Source organism: Frieseomelitta varia, unplaced genomic scaffold, assembly GCF_011392965.1.
Source record: "Frieseomelitta varia isolate USP_RPSP 00005682 unplaced genomic scaffold, Fvar_1.2 scaffold_1026, whole genome shotgun sequence".
Taxonomy (NCBI): domain Eukaryota; kingdom Metazoa; phylum Arthropoda; class Insecta; order Hymenoptera; family Apidae; genus Frieseomelitta; species Frieseomelitta varia.
The window spans coordinates 6066-34031 of record NW_025108669.1 but is presented as its reverse complement, the minus strand read 5'-3'; the positions used below and the strand labels follow the sequence as shown (position 1 = coordinate 34031).

The window sequence follows — 27966 nt, the reverse complement described above, 5'->3', positions numbered from 1 at the left end:
AAACATATGATACATACACACAAATATCATATTGTTTAAAAGATGCAAAAATTTTCTTATCATGAACTGCTCTAGTGATTTCTAAGAAATGTAAAGAAAGTTGGTTCTACTGAAATGCGTATAACCGGCGGCGCAATGTTCGCTGCCAAAAAGGGCAGACGAGTGATGTGAAAATTGTCAAATATTTTGTGCGAGGTGGTGTCCCGCGGTGAATTTGATAGTGTTTCAAAAGACCGTCGCAATGTCCAGTACTCTGGAGAATAAGATTCTGAATTTACAAGAACGTCTTAGAGCAGAAAATGAATCAAGAGACAGAGATAGACAGAGCAGCGAGGTTGGATCAGGAACTAGCCTTCAATCATCATCTTCGGGATCTGTCTCGAGTTCTGCTTCACGTCGTAAGTTTAATTCGAATAACATTTGTGAAAATAATAAAATATTTTCTTGACGTCTTTTCTAAAAATTTACAATTGAATTTTACTTTCATTACTTACCGTACAGGTTATGTTGATCATCACAATTTATTCTGTTGATCTATATACGATACTTTTTTGGTATCCCTATTTAACGCGTAGTTTATTTCATTCAATCTACTAATGAACTAATATTTATATGCGCAACATTTTTTTTGAGATAAACAACAATATGTCTAAAAAAAAACAATGCATCTCTTTTAAAGAAAAATCTCTTTATAATTATAAGAATGATTTTTTTTTTAAATTTAATTTTGAATTGTTATTTGTTTTTAAATGAACTAATTTTCATTAATAAAACATATTTAAGATTGTTTTGTTATTAAAGAATGTATGTCACTCCTTATATATTTAGTTAAGCTTAAAAATGACTTTTAATTCTGATCTTGAATACAGCTCCAATTCCAACACTGAAAGTTTCACAGATACCTCCAAAGAAACAAGATAGTGAATTTGAATCAAAACTACAAGAAATTATGAAAATGAATGGTATTTTAAATATTAATGGTCAGAAGTATCAAACTGAAATGAAAGACTTAGAACATCTAGGTGAATTGGGAAATGGTACCTGTGGACATGTTGTTAAAATGAGACATAAACCTAGTGGAGTACTCATTGCTGTTAAACAAATGAGACGTTCTGGTAATGCAGAGGAGAATAAAAGGATAATTATGGATCTTGATGTGGTATTGAAATCACATGATTGTCCATATATTGTGCAATGTTTGGGTTGTTTTATCACTGAATCTGATGTATGGATTTGTATGGAACTAATGGCAACTTGTTTAGATAAATTACTAAAAAGAACTAGGCAAGCAATGCCAGAAGAATTTTTAGGAAAAGTTACAGTAGCAGTAAGTGACATTATAAATCTTATATTTAATTCTATTCACAAGATTATTTAACTAAAAAAATTATATTTTTGCAGACAGTAAAAGCATTATCATATTTGAAAGAAAAACATGGTGTAATTCACAGAGACGTAAAACCTAGTAATATTCTTCTTGATGAAAGAGGAGGAGTTAAATTATGTGATTTTGGTATATCTGGCAGATTAGTTGATAGTAAAGCAAAAACTAGAAGTGCAGGATGCGCTGCTTATATGGCTGTGAGTATATTTAATTTAATCTTTTGTTATGCTAAAATTTGAAATTATTTTATAACATGTTACTATACTTTTATAGCCTGAAAGAATTGATCCTCCAGATCCAACAAAGCCAGATTATGATATAAGAGCTGATGTTTGGAGCTTGGGTATCACTTTAGTTGAATTAGCTACAGGAGTATTTCCTTACAGAGACTGTAAGACTGATTTTGAGGTAAACTGAGTAAACTGAGCAACTGTTTAATGTGTTTAAACTGTTTAAAATGATTATTATATTTATATGAATTCGTAGGTACTGAGCAGGGTAGTGCAAGATGACCCTCCCTCCCTTCCATCAGATGCACCTTTTTCGAAAGAATTTAGAAATTTTGTGAGTTGTTGCCTTACAAAAAATTATAAACATCGTCCGAAATATCATAAACTCATGGAACATCCTTTTATCCGAAAATATGATATACCACAAGATGAAGAAACAAACTCCTCAGTTCTCAATTCTGATTGCCAATGGTTTGGCAGAGTTATGCAGCAATTAGAACCAAGGTAAAATCTTAATATATAAATATATGTCAATATTAAAATATAGTTTTCAGCTATTAAATAGGAAATTTTCGATTAAAAAAAAACATGTGACTGAAGAAATATGGTAGACTCTGCTATTAGAAAAAATCATACTATAGAAAATGAATAGAATTTTAAACATGGCATGAAATTCCCAACTAATATTATAATGATTTGGTTTGGTTTGAAAATAACCGGGTATTATTCTTTTATGTTAATTTTAAAAATTTTTAACACACTTCAGCATTCATGGTTAATGGGTAGGTATTAAAACGGCTCGAAAATTATGCTGTTTTAAAGTTGGATTTTTGTTGAATATTTTTGAATAGTTTTTATGTATTTATCTTTTGTTCATTGCCAAACGATATTTACAACCTATCCATACATTTTAAAAGTTTGCGTGCGTGTTAAATTGTGTTGCAGCGTTGAGCTTGAGGGAGGCAGCGCAGCATAGCATCCCCTCTCCCTCGCCCCTGCCCTTTCTTCCATTTTCCTTAAAAATTTATCCATAAACTCCAAAAAATTAAAAAAAAATACACCTCACAATTATCCAAAAATCTGCCCGATTTTCATTTCGAGTTGTTTGGTTTGTGCACGCGCCTGTTACACACCCCACCCTTCAACCCCTACTCATGGTAAGCATTGTTTTTATTTATTTGAATATTCATTTATTTATTTTATGTTTATGTAGCGATTTGCCAGTGGCACAAATAAGTTTTTCCTGTGCACACTCCAGTCATTATAAAATAGTTATATTTGTGTTTTTATCTTTGTTTTAAATATTAGAAAATATCAATTAAACATTCTATTTGTTTTTAGCATGTAATATTTTGAATTTTCTGTTTTTAAGCACAGATATTCTTTACGACCTGTTACCTTGGTAAAAATTCCTTTATCCTCATTTGTGTTGCATGATTCTATGATTAACGTTCTAACTTCTATTAACCCTCTATAAACTCAATTTCTTTGCAGAATCAACATAACAATACAATTATCTTGGATACCAGTGACATATTTATACGATTCAGTCTACTTTCGGGGATCAGTATTTCTTTTTCTGTATCATATAATACTATAATTTAATATTATGAAATTCAGTTTCAGATTGCCAGGGTGGCAGCAACGAGTTACGGGTCATGTATCTTTAAAACAAACAGCTCATCTGAGGGCTCAGTCCGAAGTACCAGCTTTCCTACGAAGCAATGTTACCAAAGACTCGCAGAATTCCAGCTTTTTGCCATTTCATCAACGATCAAATAGTGAGAATGGTGCGAACTATGTATCTTATAGTCCATATGCACTTAGACGAAAGGAAATTTCTAGGCCGTTTTCTCCTCCTTCGTCCAATGATATGGATACATCAGAAACGAATTTTCAACGACCGTATTCACCATATAGACAACGTGTTGATCAAAATAGGGATTATTCTTCGAATCATTGTTCTCTTAATGGACAAGGTAGGCAAGAAGGAAGACCGTTCTCTCCTTACCGACAGGATACTAGCACGATAGATTCAGGAAATAGGCTTTATTCGCCATATCATGGACGCTTCACGGAAGATCGAGACACCAGCAAAGAAAGATGGCAAGGTGTCTCTAGATCTTTAAGTCCATTTGCTCGTGATTATTCACCTTGGAGAAGAGAAAACGTTGATCCTCCAAATGTAATACAAGCAACCGAAAGTGGGCGCTATTCTCCATTTCTTCAACAACGATTAGGACAAACTCCATCTGTGCCTCAAACTCATTCGCAAACGCAAGATATTTATGGTAGTCCTATGATTAGTCGTAAAAGGTAAGTAACGACAAGTTTTTTAATTTATTATGATACGATTAATAACGTAATTATTATTTATGTTCATTTTTCTTATTACAGGTTTCCTTCTGAACCTCCTCCGCAAGGATCTCATGGTTCAACTAGCCCTGAATTGTTAATTTCTCGTTTTGCTCATCAATTGAAGCAAGATCCTTCACCTGTTATGCCAGCTGTCCAGGGTGGATCTAAAGAATCTGCTAAGAAGCGTTTTGCTTCTTATGTCCGTCTTAGGCTTGGAAGCGAACGTGCTCCTTCACCGGAACCACCGCCGAGATTAAGTCGCGGTGAATCTCCTCTTGCCCTTAGAAGAAATTTAATAGATCAAGCTTCTCCTTCTTTCGCACGAAGGTATTACTTTTATTGGCTTTAATTACACATAAAATATAGTTTTTTTTACAATTTTTTAATCTAATATATATTCTCTTCAAGGTATGTTTCATCTTCTCCACCTCAACCTCCCCCAAGAAGATTGTCGGAAAGCAATTCTGTGCCTGGTAGCCCTCAACATGTACGAGCTCGACTACGTTACACTCCCGAACCTCAGAGGAGACCTCCGCCTCCATAACCCACCGTTACGATTAAATCATATTTCTTGTTGGTGCCATATGCGATAAAAATAATTGAATTAATCACATGTATGGTGTTATAATCGACGATGGTTGTGCACATAAGTGATTTGTGCATACTGTACTTTAAAACAGTTTCTAAACCAAAAAATAATTGTTTGTAATACTCAGTGATATTGTGAATTCTGATGTACGTATTTTAAAAAAAAGACTTGGATGCGTACTATGTATGATGTTATTATCGAACACAATATTGTTCGGAAGCACGAAAAGAAAAATTAGACTTCTAAATTTGAGAGGATGGTCTTTGGGATTCATTTTTGCACGATTTTCGTGGCTGTAACGTATCGCGTTGAACTACTTTGTCAATAACTCTCTTATCGACGTGTATTTATATAGGATGCAATCACTGATGCAATATGATGCTCAACTTTTTATATTGCTTGTAAAGATATAAATAAATGTAGTATGTTCGACGTTTTTCTAAAAAAAAGTGACAAAAATAAAATAAAAAAATTAGAAAAAATAAAAAACTAAAAGATAAAAGAAAATCTTTATTAGGAGATGCGGCATCGTACTGAACGCGTAAACCGTTCCTATCATTCTTCGTTTACGCTTCTTTTCTTATCGAGAGACAAACGAGAGTATGTGAAACCAAACTTGTAGAGCAGTTCTCTCTTCCTTGGACGGCCTTGCAGTATTTCTGCAACTCGACTTAGTAATGGCGATATTTTTCTCATTTCGTTATCGTTTGTAAAATAATACTAAATGCGTACAGCAATCACTGGATCGATTGAATGAAAACCAAATTATAAAAAATATTAATGAAAATTCCGTAAGGAAAGCAAAATATTCACGTCTCTTAAATTCTACGAGATTCAACAAATGTATATTATTTAAAATAAGAGGCGTGTTTGGGCTAGTACGTTGTAATTATTATTTTTAATTAACATTTATTCATTAATTTTGTTCAGTCTCACTCGTAATCACCTTTGTCGCTTATTTGACAAAAGGATCTGTTGCAATGTAAATAAACTTATATTTATACGATACTATTGATTTGTTTCATTTACCCTGCATTAAATATCAGCATAGCTTATGATTAATTCATTAACAAACTATCTCGCATTGACGCTGCCATTTATTAGTTACAATGTATTTTTATCGTGTACTGCCACGTAACGTTAAGCAATTTCTTTTTGTCATGCGCTCATGCGCGATGCCATTATTATATTATAATTTGATTTAGTTACAATAATTTCACTTTTTATTTTATTGTGAATATTAGTAATTATATTAAAATTCTTTATCAGGAATCTTAATTTATAGTTCGTCAGTAATAAAATGATACTACATTAGTTTTATTTTTTCTATGTAGATTAACGTGTAGAAACGGCAGCAATGAGATTTTTTAAAATTATTAAGCTGAAATGTTATATAAAATCAAAAATAATGGACTAATTTTCAGATTTGAAGTACAATTAAGTCCATTTTTAATCATATGAAAAATAAATTAGTAAAATAAAAAGTAAAATTATTGCAAAATATTTTTTCGAACTAATAAAGTAATGAATTAGTAAAGAATTCGTTATCTTTTTTGTTTTCAATGTGTAAGTGTATAAACTTATGATCGTATATTATATAGTTATGCATATTATAAATTTTTCGTGTAATTTATATACATTAATATTATTTGCAAGCAATATAATATATAGAAAATATTATATAATTTTTGAAAGCTAAGAGAGAGTATATTTTGTACGAAAAGGGCTTGTCGAAGATCATTTTAAAAATAAATTCTTCACTAGAATCGGCCCGTCCCTGAGTAATCAATATGGCCTCCAGGTCTACGCGGGGCACGCTAGCGTAGTGTAGATATTTCTCAAAAAATCTTTAGAACAAATAATTTCTGTGATAATATAATTAGTCAAGCTGTTAAAAGGTGTATGGAGAAGTATTTTCATGGTGTTTACTGTTATATCAGTGATAGTATTCAGTCAGAAAGAAATTTAGAAGGCATTCTACCGTTATAGCTATTTGTACTTTGCAGAAGACGTTATAGTACAATTCGATAGTCGTTCGGCGTTTAGCGATTAATTTATTGGCCATTGAATTTTATGATGAGGTGGCGTTTTAAGTGTAAGAATTCATAGTTTCCAGTTAAAATCTATTATTATGTCGGAGAATAAGAGCAAGGAAGATGCTACGATGGAGGGTTGTCAAGAAGGGGGCGAAGAGGATGATATGACTACCGAAAAGGTCGGAGATAAGGTCAGTATCCAACAGATCCTCGAGGGTATGACGAATGAATTTAACAAAAGTGTGAGTCCCGTAAAAAATGCAGAAATTAATCGATCAGAAAAGTCAGAATACAAGGAAATTGAAAAACCGGTACCGCCTCTTGACGAAATGCCATCAGTTGAGAAAGAAAATGTAAGTGATAAGGATGCAGAAGATATTCTAACAAAACAAAATACTACGGAATCAATATCTACGGATGAAAATCATAAAGAAGATGAAAGTATTGGAAAACAGGAAACTGTGAAAAAAGATAGTGGAATTCCGCGTATTGTTCTTACATTCAGAACAATCGACGAAAATACCGATCATGGAAAAAAAACCAAAATATCGAGTTGCTCTTCCAACCTCACTTTAGTTCCTGATGAATTGGCAAATTGTGACCAAATTAGCGGTGTTTCTGTCAAGATTGAGAACTCAGATGAAAACTCTGACACTATCGAGAAATCAGATTCAGAAGAAGGTAGAATAGAAGAACCAGTTAAAGAATCTAAAAATAAGGAATCAGAAGAAAGTACACAAGAGTCAAAATCACCAAAGGAAGATGTCAACGTTATAACAGAAAACAAAAATACTATTCCTAATGAAAAAACAAAGACTGATGAACCAGATACTTCAACAGAATCTATAGAACAAATGGATCAAGCAGATAGCATAGTTCCAGTTACGAGGAAAAGAAGGACAGGACGACCTAGATTAAGAGCACTTAGGTTTTTTATTTTCTTTCATTTTAAATGTAAAATATTATGCATGATATTTGTAAACATTCCATAAAATTTTTAGTGATCACACTGAAGAACCTCCAGGTCCTAAACGTTCGGCTAGAAGATTATGTAAAGAAACATGGAAGAGTACTGTATTAGAAAATGCAATGGCAAGAAAAGAGAAATCTAATTATACAGAAGAAAATTTGCAATTTAAGAAACAAAGGAAATATAATAAACCAGGAAGACCTAAGAAAGTGATACAAGGAAAAGATCAAAATAAACAGTTGCAAACTAAACCTCCTGATATACGTCAGGAATTAGAATCCTCCATTTTAGATGGAAATATTACTATTTCTGAGGTAAATTCATTAGAATACTCTAGAAATTCTACCGTATCAGAAAACAATACAAATGAAACAATACTGGATGAATCACAAAATTTTTCATCTGATTTTGATGGTATGCCAAAATTGTCTCCTATGATAAAAAGTTCAGAGTCACAGACAAAACTAGGAAACTCAATTGGAAATTCCTCAAATGATGACATATCTCTAATGGATATGGAAAAGCCATTTCTAAAACCTGCTACTGGTAGACCTAAACGAGAAAGAGGAAGGCCTAGAGGAAGTCAAGCTGCAAGAAAAATTGCTAAAGCAGATTCATTTGAAGGTATAAAAAGAAATATAAGATGTATATTTCTGTTATATTTTTTATAGTATAATATTTTTATATTTTAGATGGATCTGTATCAGTAGCAGAAACAGGCAAAAACAATGATTATCCTGAAGGTAATATTTTAAAATTTATTAATATAAGTTATGTTATTATATTATTACAAAATTATTATTATATTTGTTATATTATTACAAAAAGTATATATATATTTATAGTATTAATTTCATACATAAGTATACGTATAATTGCAGAAAGCACAGTACCTGTTAAAAGAACAAGGAGAAGTATGGCTCCAAGTCCAAGTCCTGCAGAAGGACAGGCCTCAAAGCCAGAATCAACAGCAGTTATGAGCGAAGTTGGTATAATCATATAGTATAATTAATATTTTTTTATTTAAGACATTTCATAATATTTTTCGCTATATTTTTCAGACATATGGTCAAGCAATGTTGTGTTTATGTCAAGTAAGGTCTCAACTATATGTAACAATAACTGGCTCTGGAGCACCATTATATTGTACTGCAATAGATTCTATCGATAATCGATTGATAGGATGTTGTAATGAAGTTGATAGTAATGATGTAGCAATGAGGAGACCGAGTACACGTGTTCCTTTTATTATCTTATGTCGAGTACACAAAGAAAGGCTTTTAAGGCATAATTGTTGTCCTTCTTGTGGGCTGTTTTGTTCACATGGAAGATTTGTACAATGTATTAATGGTCATCAATATCATCGTGAATGTGAAATTTATCCAAATAAAAAGGGTGTATGTCCACATTGTGGAAATGAAACTACAGCATACGATGTAATGGTGACTATGAGTGGTTTAAGAAAACCTGTATTCATTCCAACTCGAAAGAAATTTTCAAAACTGCCTTCTGCAAAGATGAGTTTACCAGGTAAAGGTGATAACACAAAGTTAGCAGAACGTCCTCCAAGTCCTCTGATTCAACCAGATATCATTAAAATACCTGAGCCATCTATTAATTCTGAGAGACCAGAACGTTATACTATCATGAGTCTTTACACATCTGTAAAGAATGGAGATTTGGAAAAGCTAGTTAATGTTTTAGGTGCGTTACTATATCATTTTTGCTTTGAAATTATGAGAAATGACATGTATATTATTCTATTGTGTTAGCATGCGGATATAATGCAAATCATACATTCCGAGATTATGCTCATCGGACTGGCCTTCATATAGCCGCGGATAAAGGTCATTTGTCTTGTGTACATGTACTGGTACAAGGTGGCGCTCAATTAGACGTGATGGACAGAAATCAATTAACACCTTTAATGTTAGCTGCTAATAAGGGTAAAGCTGATGTGGTAAAATATTTGATAAAGATAGGTGCTGATGTTACATTGAAAGGAGAAGATGGTATGACTGCTTTGCACATGGCTGCCAAATCTGGTCATTTAGAAGTCTGTAAAATAATATTAACAGAATGCAAAGCACCAAGAACATTAGTAGGTAATTAAATTTTTATTAAAGTAATATTATATTGTTTGAATTGATTTAATATTAACATAACAATAATTACTTATGTTCTATTAGATTCAGTGGATGATGGTGGATGGACTAGTTTAATTTGGGCTTGTGAGTTTTGTCATACCGATGTTGCACGATTTTTGTTGGATAAAAAGTGTGATCCATTAATTCGAGATGCAGAACAAAATATAGCGTTACATTGGAGTGCTTTCAGTGGAAGTTCAGAAATCACAGAAATGCTACTTAATGAAGGATGTGACGTGAACGCTGTCAACGTCCATGGGGATACACCTTTGTAAGTCTTTTAATAATTGTGTAATTAAAATAATTAAATTTTTGTGTAATATTTAATGATGTTGCAGACATATAGCTGCAAGACAAGATCAGTACGCAGTTAGCGTTCTTTTATTAGCTCGCGGTGCTAAAATAGGAGAACTTAATGCTGCAGGAGAAACAGCAGTAAATTGCTGTACAAATGATGGTGATACTATGTCTGCTTTAAGATTAAATGCCAAAGTTAATGAACTTTCTGAACATATGTGGGAAAAAACAATCAAAATATTAACCAAGTAATTATTAGAATGAATATATTTTTATTTTCAATAGAAAAATATTAATGACGTGTCTTTAATGATTTCTTTCTATAGTGATATTTCACGTGGTAAAGAGACGAATCCAATACAGTGTGTGAATGGGTACGATTCAGAAGATAAACCAACAGATTTTCTCTACGTAACTGAAAATTGTTTTACTAGTAGTATAAACGTTGATCGCACGATAACGTCCTTACAATCTTGTCGATGTGAAGATAATTGTAGTTCAGAGAAATGTTTATGCGGAAACATAAGTTTAAGATGTTGGTATGACGAAGAAGGAAAATTAATTCCTGAATTTAATTATGCAGGTATGTTAATTACACTTCTTAATTTTTATATTTGTAACATGTTTAGATGTTTTATTCTTTATCTAGACCCCCCAATGTTATTTGAATGCAATCCAGCGTGTGATTGTAATCGTATAACGTGTAATAATCGCGTTGTTCAGTATGGTCTAACACAAAGATTTCAATTATTTCGAACGGACGGTAAAGGATGGGGACTTAAAACGTTACGGTACATTCCGAAAGGTTCCTACGTATGTGAATATGTTGGTGAGATTATTTCAGACTCTGAAGCAGATCATCGAGAAGATGATTCTTATTTATTTGACTTGGACAATAGAGTAAATATCGAATATTTTGTATTTGTACAATATAAATCGAATACTTTAATTCACGATTAAATTTTGTACGCATATAGGATGGAGAAACATATTGTATCGATGCGAGACGCTATGGAAACATTGCTCGTTTTATAAATCATTCTTGCGCGCCCAATCTCTTGCCAGTACGAGTGTTTGTTGAACATCAAGATCTGCATTTTCCTAGAATAGCATTTTTTGCGAATCGCGACATCGAGGCAGATGAAGAGCTCGGGTATGTTAAAAAATAACGATTGGCACGTGGAAATTACGATACATGTATATATTAGCAAATGATGTTTCAAGCTATTTCTTTTGTTTAATAAACCACTTCCGATTTTGATTTTGGCTAATCGTTATCAGCGGTAATTTTAATTTCTTCGCTTTATTCTTTCTTAAAATTTTGCTTCGTTCTTTGGAAATATGTGAACCTTAATATTGTTTCTACTTCTTATAATAGATAAACTGATATATTAAGTATAATATTTATTATTTTATTTTCCTTTTCTCTCACTAATTTTGAAGATGGTAAGTTTCGGAATTGGTAGTAGTATTCAAAAATAGTAAGTAGTAGAAAGTATTATCAGTCTACTATAAAAACAGTTAATGTAATATATTGAAGATCAATGCAGAATTGTTTGCCTTCAGCTTTGATTATGGAGAGAAATTCTGGATAATAAAATGCAAGTCATTCACATGTACCTGTGGAGCCGAAAACTGCCGATATTCTGAGAAGACTATACAAGTTACCTTGGACAACTACCGCAGAAAAATACAGCAAGAAGAAATGCTGGCAGCTCAATCATCGTAATCCTAAAACAATTTAGTAAATCTGTGCAATTATTTTATTAGTTTTAATATTTTTTCTTATTACTCGGATTGTTAATAGAGAATCTCTAACTTTTGTATTCATGATTTGTGAAAAAAATACAAGTACAAATGGTGGTGGGATCTGGATTTGTCGGGATAACTAAAAAGATGAAACTGATCTTGTTATTTGAACTAAGAAGGAACTACGTTTTTCTTATTCCAGTTCGTCGAAATCGAACATGTCCATATTAATTTACAACTTGACTATTTTTTCCTATTTCGGGGGATGTGCTACTTTTCGGTTCTTTTTTAATAAAATTACAATATGCATAATATATATATATATATATATATTGTTAAATAGGTTTTGTAATTTACATAATGTAGAAATTGTAATGGAATGTTTGTTTATAATTGTTACAATTTTGCGAACAATATGCGTGGTTAGGAAAAAATGAATTACTGATTGGTGTACGTTATAATGAATGCTGTATGTTCGAAATTAATTAAAGTTACGAGTTCGATATCTGCTTATTCAGTTCTAGAGAATGATTGTATAATAAATGTTTGTGTAATTACGAACAGCTTAGAACATAAGTACACCTTTTTGTACAAACTATTGATTTTTTGTATAATAAAAGAAATTTAGTTCTTTTTAGATATATTTTTGTTTGATTATACCCGCCTTTTTAGATATATTTTTGTTTGATTATATCCGTTTTTAAGTATTGGAAATTTTAAGCTCAAATTAGATTTCATGTAATAAAATCTTCATATTGTATGCAAAAAAAAAAAATGCAGATTAATTTAGTATAATGTAGATCGAGCATGAGTCTATCGAATCAGTTCTGTACAATAATGGCATGTGTAACTAATCGATTAAATAAAACTGTGTTTAAAACTCATTTTTTATGTATTTCTATGGTTGTAAATAATCGCGATCCAAACTGAAAAATTAAAAATCATTCGAGTGAGTAAGTGCTTCGATCCATTTAGTACGATTTGTAAATTTTTATACATATATTTTATAAGTCAAATATAAGAAGAAAATTAAACTAAAGTTAATTATAACATTTTACAAATTAATTCTTTTAATTAATTTTTTCCTACGAATGAAAATTTGGCTGTTTTATGTGTACCGAATCACTATCACTACATAGCGGTGAAACTGATCATTGTTATTGTTCTTGTCTCATACTATTGACTAAGAATAGGATAGACCGAACCACAGACGAAATATATTATAAACCGTGTCTGTGACCGGATATTAAATGGGATTTCGTGTTTCAGGGTCTGAAATAACGACAAAGAAAAATATCACTGATTTATTAGCGCACTCTACTCTTAAACAGTAAATTGGAGAACTACGTCAAACAAAAACACAGGTTGGTTAAGATAAATGATATCCGTTAGTCAATTGTATATCTCCAAACATAGACGAAGTATAAATACATACCGTGAGCAACGAAAGTATTCGAATGGCATGATAGAAAATAATTTATTATACAAAAATTGTATAATAAATTGCAATTTACTGAAACAAATTGTTTTTATACTATTGCATACATTTGCTAAATGTATGCAAAGTTAGAGAAAAATTAAACCATAAGTAAACAAATTACATAACATTTTTCACGGATAAGTACATATAAGTATAACAAAAGTATTCGGACGCAATTTTAATAGCCCTGATAGAATGCAATATATGTGATTATATTGCATTTTAATATCTAATTGAGCCACCCTTGGCTTTAATAACCTCTCGAAGACGATTTTCTATATTATTGACTAACTTTTTGGTAACACTTGAATCCATAGAGTGCCACGCTGCTAGGATATTTTGTTTTAAAGAATCTTTACTCGTTATTATTATTTCTTTTAAGTCTCCTATCGAGTTCTTCCCATAAATGTTCGATGGGATTTAAGCCAGGGCTCTGTGGTGGTCTGGGTAATGTATAGGATACATTATCTAAGATCCATTCTTGTATTATTTTGGCCGTATGTTTAGGGTCTCAGTCCTGCTGAAAGCAAAAATTTTTTGACACATTTAATTGTTCGGCATCATTGATTAAATTTTCTTTTAGAATATTTAAATATTTAGTTTTGTCTATGATTCCATCGGTGAATACGAAATTTCCAGGCCCATTAGCGGACATGCAGCCCCATACCATTACGGAGCCTCCACCATGACAGTTCACTGTAGATTTCAAATTTTTTGAATCCAACCCCTTATTTGGCTTTCTCCGTACTATTCTCTTACCATCGGACCCAAATAAATTGAATTTACTTTCATAAAAAATAACAGTGTTCCAAAAATTTATATCCTTATTTATATACTCTTTGGCAAATTTTAAACGAAGTAATTTATTCTTTTTGCTAATGTACGGTTTCTCTCGTGGGACTCTATCATGGAAATTGTTTTTCCATAACATTCTTCGACATAATTGGGCGTGTATAAAAGTTTGTAACAGCCATTGTTGCTAATTTTGGAGCAGATATAAACGGATCTTTCTTTATTTCACGCAGAAGCAATTTTTCTCCTCGTGGTGCTAATTTTTTTGGACGCCCAGATCTTTGTTCATTTGCAATATTTCCGTTCGTATTATACTTTTTTATTATATAACGAATTGTTGATTTGCTTCTGCTTACAAGAAAAGCAATTTCTTTATGTGATTTACCTTCTTTGTGCAATTTAACAATAATTTCTCGTTCGGGTTTACTTGTCTCTGATGTTTTACCACTCGTTATTTTTGAATTACAGGTTAACGTTTAACTTTCGGTTTCGTTTGCTCTCAAATACTGTTAGAAATACACTGAAGATCTTTTGTTTACATTTAGACCTTGCGACAGTCTTGTGTTTACAATGTATAGTGTTTATAATTCAGCGTTCGAATACTTTTGTTATGCCCTATATGTACTTCTCCGTGAAAAATGTTATGTAACTTGTTTACTTATTGTTTAATTTTTCCCTCACTTTGCATACATTTAGCAAATGTATATACAATAGTATGAAAACAATTTGTTTCAATAAATTGCAATTTATTATACAATTTTTGTATAATCAATTTTCTATTATGCCGTTCGAATACTTTCGTTGCTCACTGTATATCTCGTCTGTGCCTCCATTTTATATTATGTATCCATGTACATATATGTACACATCAGAAAGAACTCTATTTGTGTTTTTTGATATTAATAGATATTTTCAACATATAATAACTTATACTTCATTGTTTTTAAAAATAATTTTTAACTAACTAAATTATTTCTTAAAATTATTTTGATTGGCTATTGGCTATTGGCAATCATATATTTATTTAATTTGAATAGCCACCGATCGAAATGAAATTTGAAGGACGTTGAGGGATGTAAAACTCCAAAGATATAAAATCTTGGTTTCGAGAATTCATTTTTTTGAAAGATAGATCTTTCAATTTTATGAAATTTATTATATTTTATTATAAAAGGACAAGCAATTAGTAATTAACGTTAGACCCGATGCAGACGAGCGATTTGCTGCAAATCATTGCCTTCTTTTGAAAGAACAGAGAAATGATATTTTTTTGTACTTCTTTTTATGAAACAAAAGAACTTTGTGTCTGTTCTTCCAAAACATCGCCGCCTTCAGATTGTTCGTCTGTATCGGGCCTAATTCGAATCAGAGGCAGTTGTTTTTCACAGTCTGCCGGTTTTTTCACTATGAAAATTAATTCCTATTTTGTTTCTCAGCAGGCAATACAAATTATTTTCTCTATCTTTCTTTAACTTTAATAGTTACAGTGAAGAAAACAATTTATATATTATTATTATTATTATTATATTATTTTATTATTATTATTATTATTATTATTATCATTATTATTATTATTATTATTATTATTATTATTATCATTATTATTATTATTATTATTATTATTATTATTAAATAATTATATATAGTTATATATATTATATACAGTGACTTTTACTAATATTCGGACATCATGCTATTCAAAATATTGTTGTGGATTTCAATTGTTTATAATAGTAAGTTTGGATTAATTTTTTAATAATATATTAGAACATTCATTACAGTTTATAGTAACAAATTTTATTTATTTATTGCACATATTTTTCTTAATATCAAATAATAAACTGAATTATGTCGAAATGTAGCGTGGCAATAATATAATATTTGGATATTTGAAGAACTATGATATTTGAAAATTACTAACATAAACAATAATTACCTGAAAATTTTTAACATAAACAATAATTAATATTTTGTTGGGTAGCCCTGAACTTCAATTACAAATCGTAGACGCTTAAACACATTTCTAGTAATTTTAATTAGCAAAAATATTTTTTTACATTGTATTAGGAAAGACCCTTAATCTCAATAACTATGTATTTTAGATGCTATTTGATGTTACTTGTACTTTTTTATGTAGAATTCAACGCTTTATCTGAATTCGGAAAAAACATTAACTATTCCATTTAAAAAATTGAAGGTAATCTTCATATCTCGATAAAAAAGCAAAATAATATAAAACTGATTACAGTACTATATGTCCTCCTGGAAGCTATGCAACTTTTATCTGAACATTTTTTTGTACAACAAATATTTTATAAGTTATTTGATGTCGTCACGTTACGAGACTCACTCTGTATATATAATTTATTGAATTTTGACCACTAGAATTAAACAACGATTTTGAATTTTACAAAAATTCAAAAAATTCCAATATTCTGTCATTTAATCCTAATGTTAAAAGTTTCAAAAAATTATACGGCAAGTTTTAAGAGATTGTTGAAAAGGGAAACTTTCAAGACCATGGTAGATTAGAAAAATTACAAAAAAATATTTTTACAGTCACTTGAATTTTTGTAAAAGAAAACACTTTTCTATTTGTTAGATGATATTAGAATATCTTTGAAAATAATGAATTCAGAGCAATCAAAGTAGAAGCTTCACGCTTTAAAATGAGACCAAGTAGATTTATAATGAAAATTTTCTAAAATGAAGTTATAATAATTTGAAGCGTCAAATTTTCCATTAAAATTAGTATAAAACTGACTCCATAAAAACCATTTCAGAACATGATCATAAAATCTTTTTTGAAAAATTAAAGTATCCTATAAAACATTATACATTTTGCTTTTTTTTGTATTCTATATGCAAATATTTAATAAAATATTGTTATTTATGTTAAAATTGCATATGTGTGTTCAGTTTTGCTTTTCGCTATAAATAGATTAATACGTTTTCGTTAAGAATGCTGAGATGGATTTAATGCAAAAATTATATGATTCCATTTAAGAAAAAGATAATATAATTATTGACATTAGACTATATGCCTTTTGATATCAAGCAATGTATTTTTTTGCAATAACAGCTGTTTTAGGTGCTTCAAATTTTCCATTATATTATCCATTTTATATTGGTACCAAAAATTTAATGACATAATTTTACTAACAATAAATTTTATTTAACATTGCTGCGAAAATGATAGTAGTGTTATGATTTTATTAATAAAATAAACTTTTTGAAATCGAATATCTCAAAATGCAATTCTCACAGAAATGCTCTTATTTCTTAAAATGCTTTAATTGATGATTGCTGAATGATCTTATGGATGCTTTGTTTTAATTGGTAACAAATAACTCAAGTTAACTGATATGAAAAGATATTTTGAGTTCTAGAGATTTTTGTAGCGAAGCGGTAGGAAATGAAGAAAATTTTTGAGTTATAGAAGTAATGTGCGTTTATGTACTTTTCTCATCCTGCTTTTTTTTTAACAATCGATAGATAATTTTATCGATTTCAATGATTGAGCAGGCAGAAGATATAAGCATTAACTAATGATTAATCGATAATGTAAGAGACGTTCCGAGTTCGAATCAGCAAAAATAAAGAATCAATTTCTATGAGTAAGCAAGAGAAAAACAAAATATTTTTTAGTTTATTATATTAATATTTTCATTAAATAAAAGATTTAGAGTTCTTTCAACAATCAAAACAATAAATAGAAAAAGATAACTCATATTGGGACCAATACTAAAAAGCCTAATTGAAAAGTAAAGTTAGAGTCTCTATGACATTCTCTTAGCTATCCTTAAGCCAAGGAAGATCATCTGAATAGCTATAAAAGAAGCTGGAAGTAATAATGACTCAGATTTTAGGAAAAAAAAAAGACTATTTTCCATAATAAACTAAGAGTGCTTACTCAAAAAAACTTCAATAGAATCGAACACAACACAGCAATTTTCACGATTCTACCTAAGACTCATAGAAGAGGACTGACATCCGACAAATGAAAAATTTCATCTAATTTACATTGTCAAAGACAATCTTTGTCTATATCTATCTTCCTAGACGTTAGCCTAATCGCTAGATCCCACAGTCTAAGATCAAAAGAGTTTGGTAAGGCTAAAATTCAATTTAATAGTTACATGGAAATTAATGAAACGTTAAATTCCACTAAATTGGTAAAAATGGCGTTAAAACTTAACAAAACATCTCTTCATACAAAATATTTTTATCAAAAAACTGAAGAGAAAAACAATAAATTCCCTTTACAAACAAAACTAAATGTCTTCTTAGTGAAACCATTTTAATCACGTTTGAAGGTTTCTTGGCCCCAATATATTCAGTTTCATGGCCTAGTTTAGAAACCTATCACACCTTATATATAAAACAGGTTAAAATATACAAGATTTGCTTGAGATAATATCAGACTAAATTTTGTAGAAATGAAAAAGTATACATTCATAAATGCGAATCGAAGCGAACCGAAGTATATCCATTGCAAGAGTGACCATTTCATCCCAGTTGCTACTATGTCCGAAAAAAAAGATGAGTTTCATTTTAGAATACAGTGACAACTTCTCTCTTGCAAAAAAAGATCTCTAAATAATCGAGTAATTCTATCCTAATTTTTCACATCAAATTATATCTAGTAGAAAGTTACCTTTCCACTTGGCAGCGAACTCTCTTTATCTAATTATAAAACAAATAAATGGAATCGCACTTAAGTTATCAAACTTCAACATGATTTAAAATTCAACAGATTCTAGCAAAACACTTCGAACATTCTATAACCAATACTAACCCGATTAGTACATCTCCCAAATCTACTTAGAAACCCAAATGAAAGCTGAACTCAACACCTACAAAATCAATTTAAGCGGAAGATATCTCAAAAGCTCTAATTGTAAGTATAACGGTTTAATCACTAAATTCGCTCAAGATTCAATTAACAGAATCTTCAGACTCCACGAAACAAACCGAAAATGAATAGTTTTCAACCAACAAATTTTAACTTGTAATTTTTGTATGAACTTGTCGAGGGTCGACTAATAGTTTATATAATTAGAGTTCATATAATAGGGGTCCACTGATTCTTTTATTAGTGATTTTTTGTGCATATAATAAGAATTGAAATAATGAAGTTATACTGTACTAATATGCAACAGTAAACAAATTCAGATTAAAAAAAGAGGAATTCGTTAAATATGCTTTCTCATATAACATCATAACTTGCGTTATTAATTTAATTAAATTCAAGGACATATTTCTCCCTATCAGGTTTTGACACCATGAGGAAAAAGCGCTTAAACAAAAAGATGAAGGCCTCCTCATCACAATCAAAAAGCAAACAATTGGACTATTCTACCTAATCCTAACGCTGGAGTAGACTTTAAGACCAGTATACACAAATCTGAGGTAAACTACCAAATAACCATCTCTACTACAGGTATTCAAATGCCCTTCTAAATGATTACATCAGTACAAGTGAAATCTCACTTCAAGAAAACAAAATATACTTGAGGATTTATCATAATTATTGGAATTGATTCCCATATGTATTAGGAGAAAATCTTCAAACAATAGAAAATAATGACTGTACTATATAGTTAAATTCGACAAGTGTTTGGATCAGGCATCCAACACACGACAGAGCAAAACACTTCATCATAACTCTCTGCCACTTTGTGTCTTTGTCATTTTTATTACAAGCAATCTGGAGTTCTGTTTATTTCTCCACTCACTACACTGTAAATTTCTGCACGTTACAAGAAATCGTCATTCAAACTCTCAAAAAAAAAGGCTATTTTGTTATAATATTTGCCTCAATTACATAATTATCTTTTCATTCTTAATACAATAAAAATAAAATAGTATTCCATAATCATAGCCACTATGAAATAAATGGTGACCCTGATCATTTCCAGAGAAAGGAAAAAAATTCTCACATCTAAACACAGAAATTATGTTCCACAGTGAGACCAGGAGTATGACATAGCCCAGCAATATAGAAAAGTACTCCTGAAAAAATGAAACCACGCAGGATATTTAAATCATTGGTTAGCCTATGAGAAGCAAGTAATTCTCAGAAAAAAAAGAAGATTCAACTTTAAATAAATAATCATCCAGCTCAATAGAAATACAGACTCGACTTGTTTGGCATAGAATCAACATTTTAAAATTCAAATAGACCAGATTCTTCCTTTTGAATCCCAACATCTGCATGGAAGTCATCCAGAAATTATATTTATTATGAATCGCTCCCAAATCTGAAACATAAATTCTCCATTCATCATAGAAGAACCAAATCACATACTCCGCAGTTAGTATTCTTAAACATAAACTTAGTCTTAAATGCAAATGACAGAAATAATATGATTTTTCATCCACTAGACAATTGGGAGAAGCTTTAATACAACTGGACAGAAAATAATGTCCTACCATTGTCCAAACTAAATTAACAAACCCTTTATTCAATTACATTCATCTCAGACATTAACTAATTAAAAGGCACATCTAGACTAAAGATGTTGCCTGGAGAATCAAGTCTACCACCCAATTTGGTTTTCGGAAATATAGATTTACACTGAACAACATAGCTGGTCTAATCCTTCAAGCAAGAAGCAACCAGAACTGAAAAATCTCAGTGGTCATATTCATGGATATATCCATCTTTCCAGGTATTTTAATTAATGTACTAATACCCATAGGAGGTGACAAAGAACTTCCTTTTTTAGATCAAAAATCTAGTCACAATCAATTTTCACATATGAACATGGATTGCAACAGCATCTCACCAGGGTCCAATAGAAAATAAGGAAAGATAAAGTTCTCAACCTATAGTTCTCAGTAAACATCTTCAATTCAATCAGAACCATTCAATACACAGATGATATTGATACCGGCTTTAGATTTACACTATAGACCACATCGTAGACAAAATTTTATTCTGAAGCGCACGATCTTCTAGGAAGCCATCACAAAATTTCTAACAATGTATATAGATCAAGCTTTGAACTTTGATATCCATATAAATGATGCGTATACAAAAGTGAGAAAATGTGATCAAAATCGCTCGAATACATGGTGCAAAGATGGACTTATGTTGTCTCATAAGATCAAGAATAGAATGCAGTATCATTACCTAGCTAGTAAAACCTACAAGAATAAAATAGAAAGTATTCAAACAGCAGCTTGCTCTTGATTTCAGGAAAACCAGCAAACATTACTCTAGCACGCCAAACTTCCTCCATTTGAGCAAAAAGTTAGATAGCATAAGTCTTAAATACTTCGTAGTCGCATCAACTATCATCAATCAGTTCTTGTTAATTATAAAAGCACTTGTACCAGTTTTCTAAAAAACCTCCTGAGATCCAAGTTTTCCTTGGAAGACACCGCTTTACACCGATATTAATCTGCAACCTATTTAGATCACTTTCTTCCAACCACCTTTACTTAATTCTTCCACTTTATACGCTTTAAATATTTAAACAGATCAAATTCTAAAAGTTAGCAGAAATATCAATCAAGGCTTTGAAAATCTTCTTCTAAATATCTCATTTAAATATACAGTTATTTTCACAAATGGGTCAAAATTTTCTAACAACCCAAGAGTGAAACCAGCATGCTTCCACCCTAGTCTTAACACGCAGAAGTAATTAGTATTACTAATCAGGCCTTTAGTTTCACAGCTGAAAGCATTGCCACCAAGTAGACCCTTGGAAATACCACCTATACAGATAAATCCTTTGTGCTGTGCTCTGATGTGCTCAGTATTTTGCAAGCCATCGTGAATCCAAACAACCATCAAAAATCATTTATATTTTCAGTCTCCGAAAAAATAGCCTCGCAAACAGTTTTTTTTCATTACTCAACAAACCAACTGATTTAAAGTCAGTATCAATAATAATAAATAAATAATTACCATTTGGAATACTATGGAAAAGACAAAAAATTAATTATATACATATTTGATTATTTATTTGAACTATTAGAAAAAATTACAAAAAATTGCATTATATATATATGTATATATACATATATATAAAATGCAATTGTTTGTATATACATATAATATTATATAAACATGTAATGTAATATGTAACTACATATTACATAAATATTTATTTAAAAATATTAGAAAAGATTAATTGAAATATATTTTTATTAGTAACACAATTAAATGTGAATTAGATATAACATATTTTACTTATTTTAATGTGTGGATTCGCAGTCTGGATGAATTATTTTATATCTATACAAAGTATTTTCTTTATTTTGTGAATTCGAGATATTTTGTAAAGGATTGGACCTATAAAAAATATTGTTTTTCAAATGTTATTTGGACACATTATATGGCGTAGGATTATTTTTTTCAAGACTAACTAGTAGAAGAAATTTTGAAGTCAAATTCAATTTTTTAAACCATATGTATGTATATTTTTCATAATATTTGTTGTAATGAATTCAACGTATGATTGTTGTAAATTTTTAGAAATTATGTTATGAATTAGTGAATTATCACAGGATAAAATAAATCTGATCAAAATAATTTAGCATTCGTTGTGTAAAAATTAATATAAAATATGAAGTACAATATACATAAATTGAAACGTTTCATGAAAATTTAGATATCGTAGTACATTTTGTTGAGATTTTATGTAAAAACAAAATATTGTTTATTTCTGCTTTTTTCTGCTTGTCTTTTTATCATCATAAATGAAAAGTGAGTTAGAGGGACACAGATTTAAAATCTCCTAAGGAAAATATAGTTCCCGAAAAATATCCTAAAAGTTTGACGTGGTTATTATTGTTCTGTTATTGAACGATTCATTTTTATTATTGTTTTATTCATTGAAATAAGATTGAAATAAGATTCGATGTAATGATTAAAACAGTGAAGATGGTAAATAGACGGATTACATGATTATTCGTATATATGCTCAAGCTTGACCAAATTACCCGACCCGAAGTGTTGGGTATCTGGATTCGGATAATTTAGGGAAATTTTTATTTAAATAACAATAATAAAAAGTATAATTTTTATTATGCATGATAAATAAATTTTTTATTCAATTTGACACAACAGATTATTCAATATTTCAAATCATATTTTATTAAAAAAATAAAAGCTTTTTATAAGATAAATTTTATGTGAAAATCATAAATATTATATTTTATTTTTATCTTATATTTTATTTGTATTAGATACATATAGAAAAAATAAAAATAATAAGTAGCTTTTAATTTTTTCTTATTTGTTATATTATATTTTGTAAAAAGTTACACAAATAATATCGTCGCTTTATATAAATATAATTTATTAGATATTAATGCTGTATCGTTGTATGACAATTTCCTTTACGATAGAAGTAACTGACGATACGTTAATATTACAGTTTAAAAGCTACGCTTCATCACATATATATGTATATGTACATACACATGACATTATCTAACATTTGATCAATCTTTGTCTTTACTTTTGAAAAATTGAATGATTTTGGAAATAACCGATACAGTCAAAAAGGCAAGAGAAACAATTGAAACGATTGACTTTATACTTTTATGTTTGTTTAATTAAATATATTTGCACATATATAACAATTTATTTTAATTAATTAAATAAAAATATATAATTAAATTAAATAAAAATATATAATAATTAAATGAAAATTTATTTAAATAATACTCAATACTGTGCATCTCTATTATTTGGGAAAAAGCAAGCAAAGTAAGAATAAGCAACATTTAGAACTGGTACAAAATCTTACTCACAATCAATATATATGTTGTATTTTTGTTGTATTTTTGTACATACAAATACCACATGTTTGTACTTTTTATGTATTTCGAAATTGATGTTTATAACTTATTTATAACTTATTACTAAACAATGAAATTTTGTTATTATTATAATATTGGAGTAGAGCTTTAATAAAGTTTTATTTAGGAATCTCAGAAATTGATATTTTCATTATGTTGTAGTAATGTTTAATTGATGAATAATAGAATTGTCACTTGTACATAGTTGTATTCAATGTACTGCACGATTGTAATAAAACTATTAAAAATTTAACAAAAATTTATTTGTATAATGAAAATATGAAAATTAAATTTTGCAACGACTATGACTAATTGATTTAAATCTATGCAAAATAATTGTAAGAAATAGTTGAAATTTTGTTAGTTGTTTTTAGGAATGTTTTGTTTAGATAACAGATCATTTATATTAAATACCTTGTATTAATAGCTTTAGAATTGAATATACTACGTACAAAATCCATCATGAATTCGTAAAACAGGCTTTATTTAATAGAATGATTTTAATTATTAATTTCACGCTTTAGTATCGGAAATTGACAGCACTGTAACGAATTTGAGACATATCTATTCTTTACTTGATTTTCATTAATTGTTTTGCTTGCTGTAGTTTTCTAATTCACCGTTCCTCAAGTGTAGAGTGCGCTAAAACCGATGACACAGACGATATGATCATATACCTTGTTTGGTGCCTTGTCTGTGCTGATGACTTTTTACCATGTCGGTATTTCAGAACATGACACGAATTCCCATAAGGTATCAAGTCTATTCTATATTTCACTTGTGCGAAGTATATGGCATTATATATCATTTTATATATGTATGTACCTCGTCATAGATGAATCTGTATATACACTTCGTTTGTGATATTCCGAATTTTTCTACTGAATCGGTAAAGTTGGAAGCGTCAATGATAATAGCGATAAAAAAGAATTAATAGATATTTGCACACTGGAGCTATGATATGTACGTTTATGTTGTATATTTTATTTTCGTAAGTGGTCTTATTATGCATACATTTACACATGGAATCGTAGCACTATAAAAAGAATAATTACAACTTTTTTTTATATTATAACAGATGAAAGTGCTATTAAAATGGTACCAAAATTTTGAAGTTTAAAAATAGTGACACAAAAATATATTAAGTATTAAATCTGTATATACATCGATGATGTAAGTTAAAACTTATAGATTTTATACATTTTTATCTTATTAACTTGGTTTTATACATTCTTATCTTATCAACAATTACAACTATTTTTGTAATTTTAGAGGGAGCAATTTAAAGTAATTGGCTACCAAATAGTCAAAGAAAATTCGGAACCGCTACATTAAGAATTCGATTTCGCACCGCGATTAAGAAATCGATCACTTAATATTTATGCACATTTCAAATTTTACTAAAAATAGAAGAATCTTCTTTCTTTAAATAAATAAAACAATATAGAATTTTCGTGTTCAACGAAATTAAATTATTCATATCAATAAGACTAAAGTATTCTTATTGTAATAATACATTTCAATAAATTGTACCAAGAAAATATTTGAAGTACATCTCTGATGAATAAGGTCATACTCCATTATACTCTATTAGATTATTTATTATTGCATAAACATATGTGTTTTCTATGGTTTGCAAGAAACTATAAAACTCTTCTTTCGAAACTGAAAATCTATCAAATAATCTATTTATATATATATTCAAACCCGAATACAAACCCGATATAAATTTTACAAGATCAAATGATCAATCATGTTACGCATTTTAATAATGTCGAAAATTTCGAGCTCGAGGAAAAAGCATGACATCGAATGCGAGAATGTTTGAAGTTTGAATGAGATAGGTTCGCGCGTTGATTGGTGGAGGGAGAGGTATTTGGTGCGCAAGTCGATGGTGATTGGTTGTGACGGCAGCGGCGGTTGGGGTAGTCGAAATTCAAGCGAAGAAGCGGCAGTTAGTATAGCGACCGTCGAGCGCTTGTAAGCGCTATACGTAGCTGTGTAGAATTATAGTATAATTTTTGTTTTCAATCGTGTTCCGTTTTGTGAGGCGGTTTGTCATCACATTTGTCTTCCGTTTTAATTCCCCCGGTACGATTTGTGATATCTCGTTTTTTGTGGAAACACGAAATTGGAGATTTAAATATTTTTTAACAATGTTGTATTCCGGCGCCGTCGTGACACGTTCTGTGACAGTGAATTAGTGGTGGTGAATATCATCGATTACTATGATGACCAGCTGACGGATAGATTATTCTTCCACGTCCCTACGGCGTCAACGGAGTTGCCAAAGATACTGGAAGGTTAGTGTTTTTTTTGTTTTATTCAATAAAATGTACAGAATGTATAAAAAATGTATAAATATAGAAGAATTGGCGCGAATATTAACCTCTTGCACTAGTAACTGGTTCACGGACCATAACGAGTGACCAAACCGTATACAATGATTCATTTTCTTTTTAAATTTATCAGTATATCACTGGATAGAAATTACTACAAAGTAATAAATTTATTATTCGTTTGGTTATATTTCAATATACTTAAAACTGAGAAAATATTGCATTTTTGGGCCAAATATTATCGACGTGTGTGACACGTCGTTCCAGTGCAAGAGGTTAAGCACAGACATAAAAGTTTTATATAATATACGATTCGTACGTGCCTTACAAATCGAATTGAAATTAGAATTTTGAAAGGAAAATGCATGAAGTAATATTAAAAGATATTAATAGTTTTCGTGACAGTACAAAAATCTAAATCTAAAAGAAACTAAACAAGTATAGATTTTCCATCGTATTCTGTTTGATAACATCCGTCATGTACTGTCACAGTAGAGTTGATCGCTGTCGCAATCACTTTCTCGAATAATGCAAAAAATTTTTCACGTGATCTATCATCTGTTATTTTCATTCGTTTCTTTTAGTAAATCGTTAATTTATTATTGAACATTTTGACGGTGCTTGTTGATATAAGTTTAATTTGTTTAATATATAGTACATATAACTAATAAAATGTATAATAGAGTAGTATAGAAATAAATTTTTATTTTTCAATTTTTATTATTTAATAAATACGTTAACGTATATATTTAATAAAATATCTAATATGTTACGCAAAAAATTATACGCGACATAAAGTAAGCAAAATATTTTATGTTCTCACGTTTCAAGATATTTTTCAGTTATGCAGGTATTAATTAGCATACTAATCATATTATACATATATATTGTGACACGTTGTATCTTTTGGATGGCAAATTTTTTATGCAATCGTGATCTGTTTTACGTTCCCTCTGATTCATTGATAGATTTAAAATTTTTTGCACAGTTATATCATGTTTTCTCTATATAGTTGTTCATTTGTATTTACAGATATACGCTTACGCACGAAATTATTTAGTCGAAAGCAATATTTTCAGCCGGACAATATTTCCCAATGTCTTTTATTGTCTGTTGTAAATGTGTGACAAACATTTCGTGTGTCATTCAATGTCTGAAAAGTTGTAAAGAAGAGATATCTCATTCAAGCTGTATAAAAGAGACAAGGGGAAAAAAAGGAGCTTCCAGCTTGTTTAATATTTTCACACTGAAAGCGTTAAACAAACTAGAGATTTGTCCAAATTGTAAACACAGCAACAAATTTTTGTTATTCTATTCATATTTCAACTGAATGTTTTGTCACTGTAAATTAATGTTAGAAAATTTGATATTGATCAAATCTTTTCTTTTATCACGTAGGCAGGGATGTTTAGAAATTATATACAAGAGATGGATATAGACTGATCTTAGACTGATCTTCCATAAACTGATAATTTATATATTAGGTAAATTAATTATATATCTAGTTTAATAAGCATGCAGTGCCATTGATACGTACTTTCCAAATTATCCACATACTTTCCAAAAATAAAAATTTCCAAAGTTTCATAGAGCTTATTTTATTAGTTATAAATGAATTAATCACTTGGATAATGTTTCAAATACATTTAAAGATATATTAGATTTTTTATTTTTCTATTTTTAATTGTAATTTTAATTTTATACGTTTGCGTGTTCTACATTAATTTTTTACATGCTAATAGAACTTTGTTCCGTCTATGAAATAATAATAAAATT

General features: G+C 29.8%; 2 protein-coding genes across 4 annotated transcripts; both read left to right on the top strand.

Moving 5' to 3' along the window:
• The first annotated feature begins 27 nt into the window (after window positions 1–27).
• LOC122527477 (dual specificity mitogen-activated protein kinase kinase hemipterous-like) lies at window positions 28–5569 on the top strand. The gene is made up of 8 exons (XM_043651705.1): window positions 28–398; window positions 870–1327; window positions 1402–1581; window positions 1658–1792; window positions 1871–2118; window positions 3235–3930; window positions 4012–4299; window positions 4381–5569. The coding sequence occupies exons 1-8, from the start codon at window positions 242–244 to the stop codon at window positions 4514–4516; spliced, it is 2298 nt and encodes a 765-aa protein (XP_043507640.1). The 5' UTR covers window positions 28–241; the 3' UTR covers window positions 4517–5569.
• Window positions 5570–6338: 769 nt separating this feature from the next.
• LOC122527463 (histone-lysine N-methyltransferase EHMT2) lies at window positions 6339–12397 on the top strand. 3 transcript variants are annotated; one of them, XR_006306350.1, is made up of 12 exons: window positions 6339–7525; window positions 7599–8191; window positions 8260–8310; window positions 8449–8552; window positions 8629–9271; window positions 9340–9672; window positions 9757–9985; window positions 10053–10259; window positions 10338–10594; window positions 10661–10911; window positions 10989–11492; window positions 11578–11708. XR_006306350.1 is itself a non-coding variant. In XM_043651691.1 (12 exons), the coding sequence occupies exons 1-12, from the start codon at window positions 6693–6695 to the stop codon at window positions 11738–11740; spliced, it is 3840 nt and encodes a 1279-aa protein (XP_043507626.1). In that variant the 5' UTR covers window positions 6339–6692; the 3' UTR covers window positions 11741–12397. The 3 variants fall into 3 exon arrangements, 2 of the variants coding, with proteins under 2 accessions (XP_043507626.1, XP_043507616.1); XM_043651691.1 differs by having other exon boundaries at window positions 10989–11164; window positions 11578–12397; XM_043651681.1 differs by having other exon boundaries at window positions 8260–8552; window positions 10989–11164; window positions 11578–12397.
• The last annotated feature ends 15569 nt before the right edge of the window (window positions 12398–27966 follow it).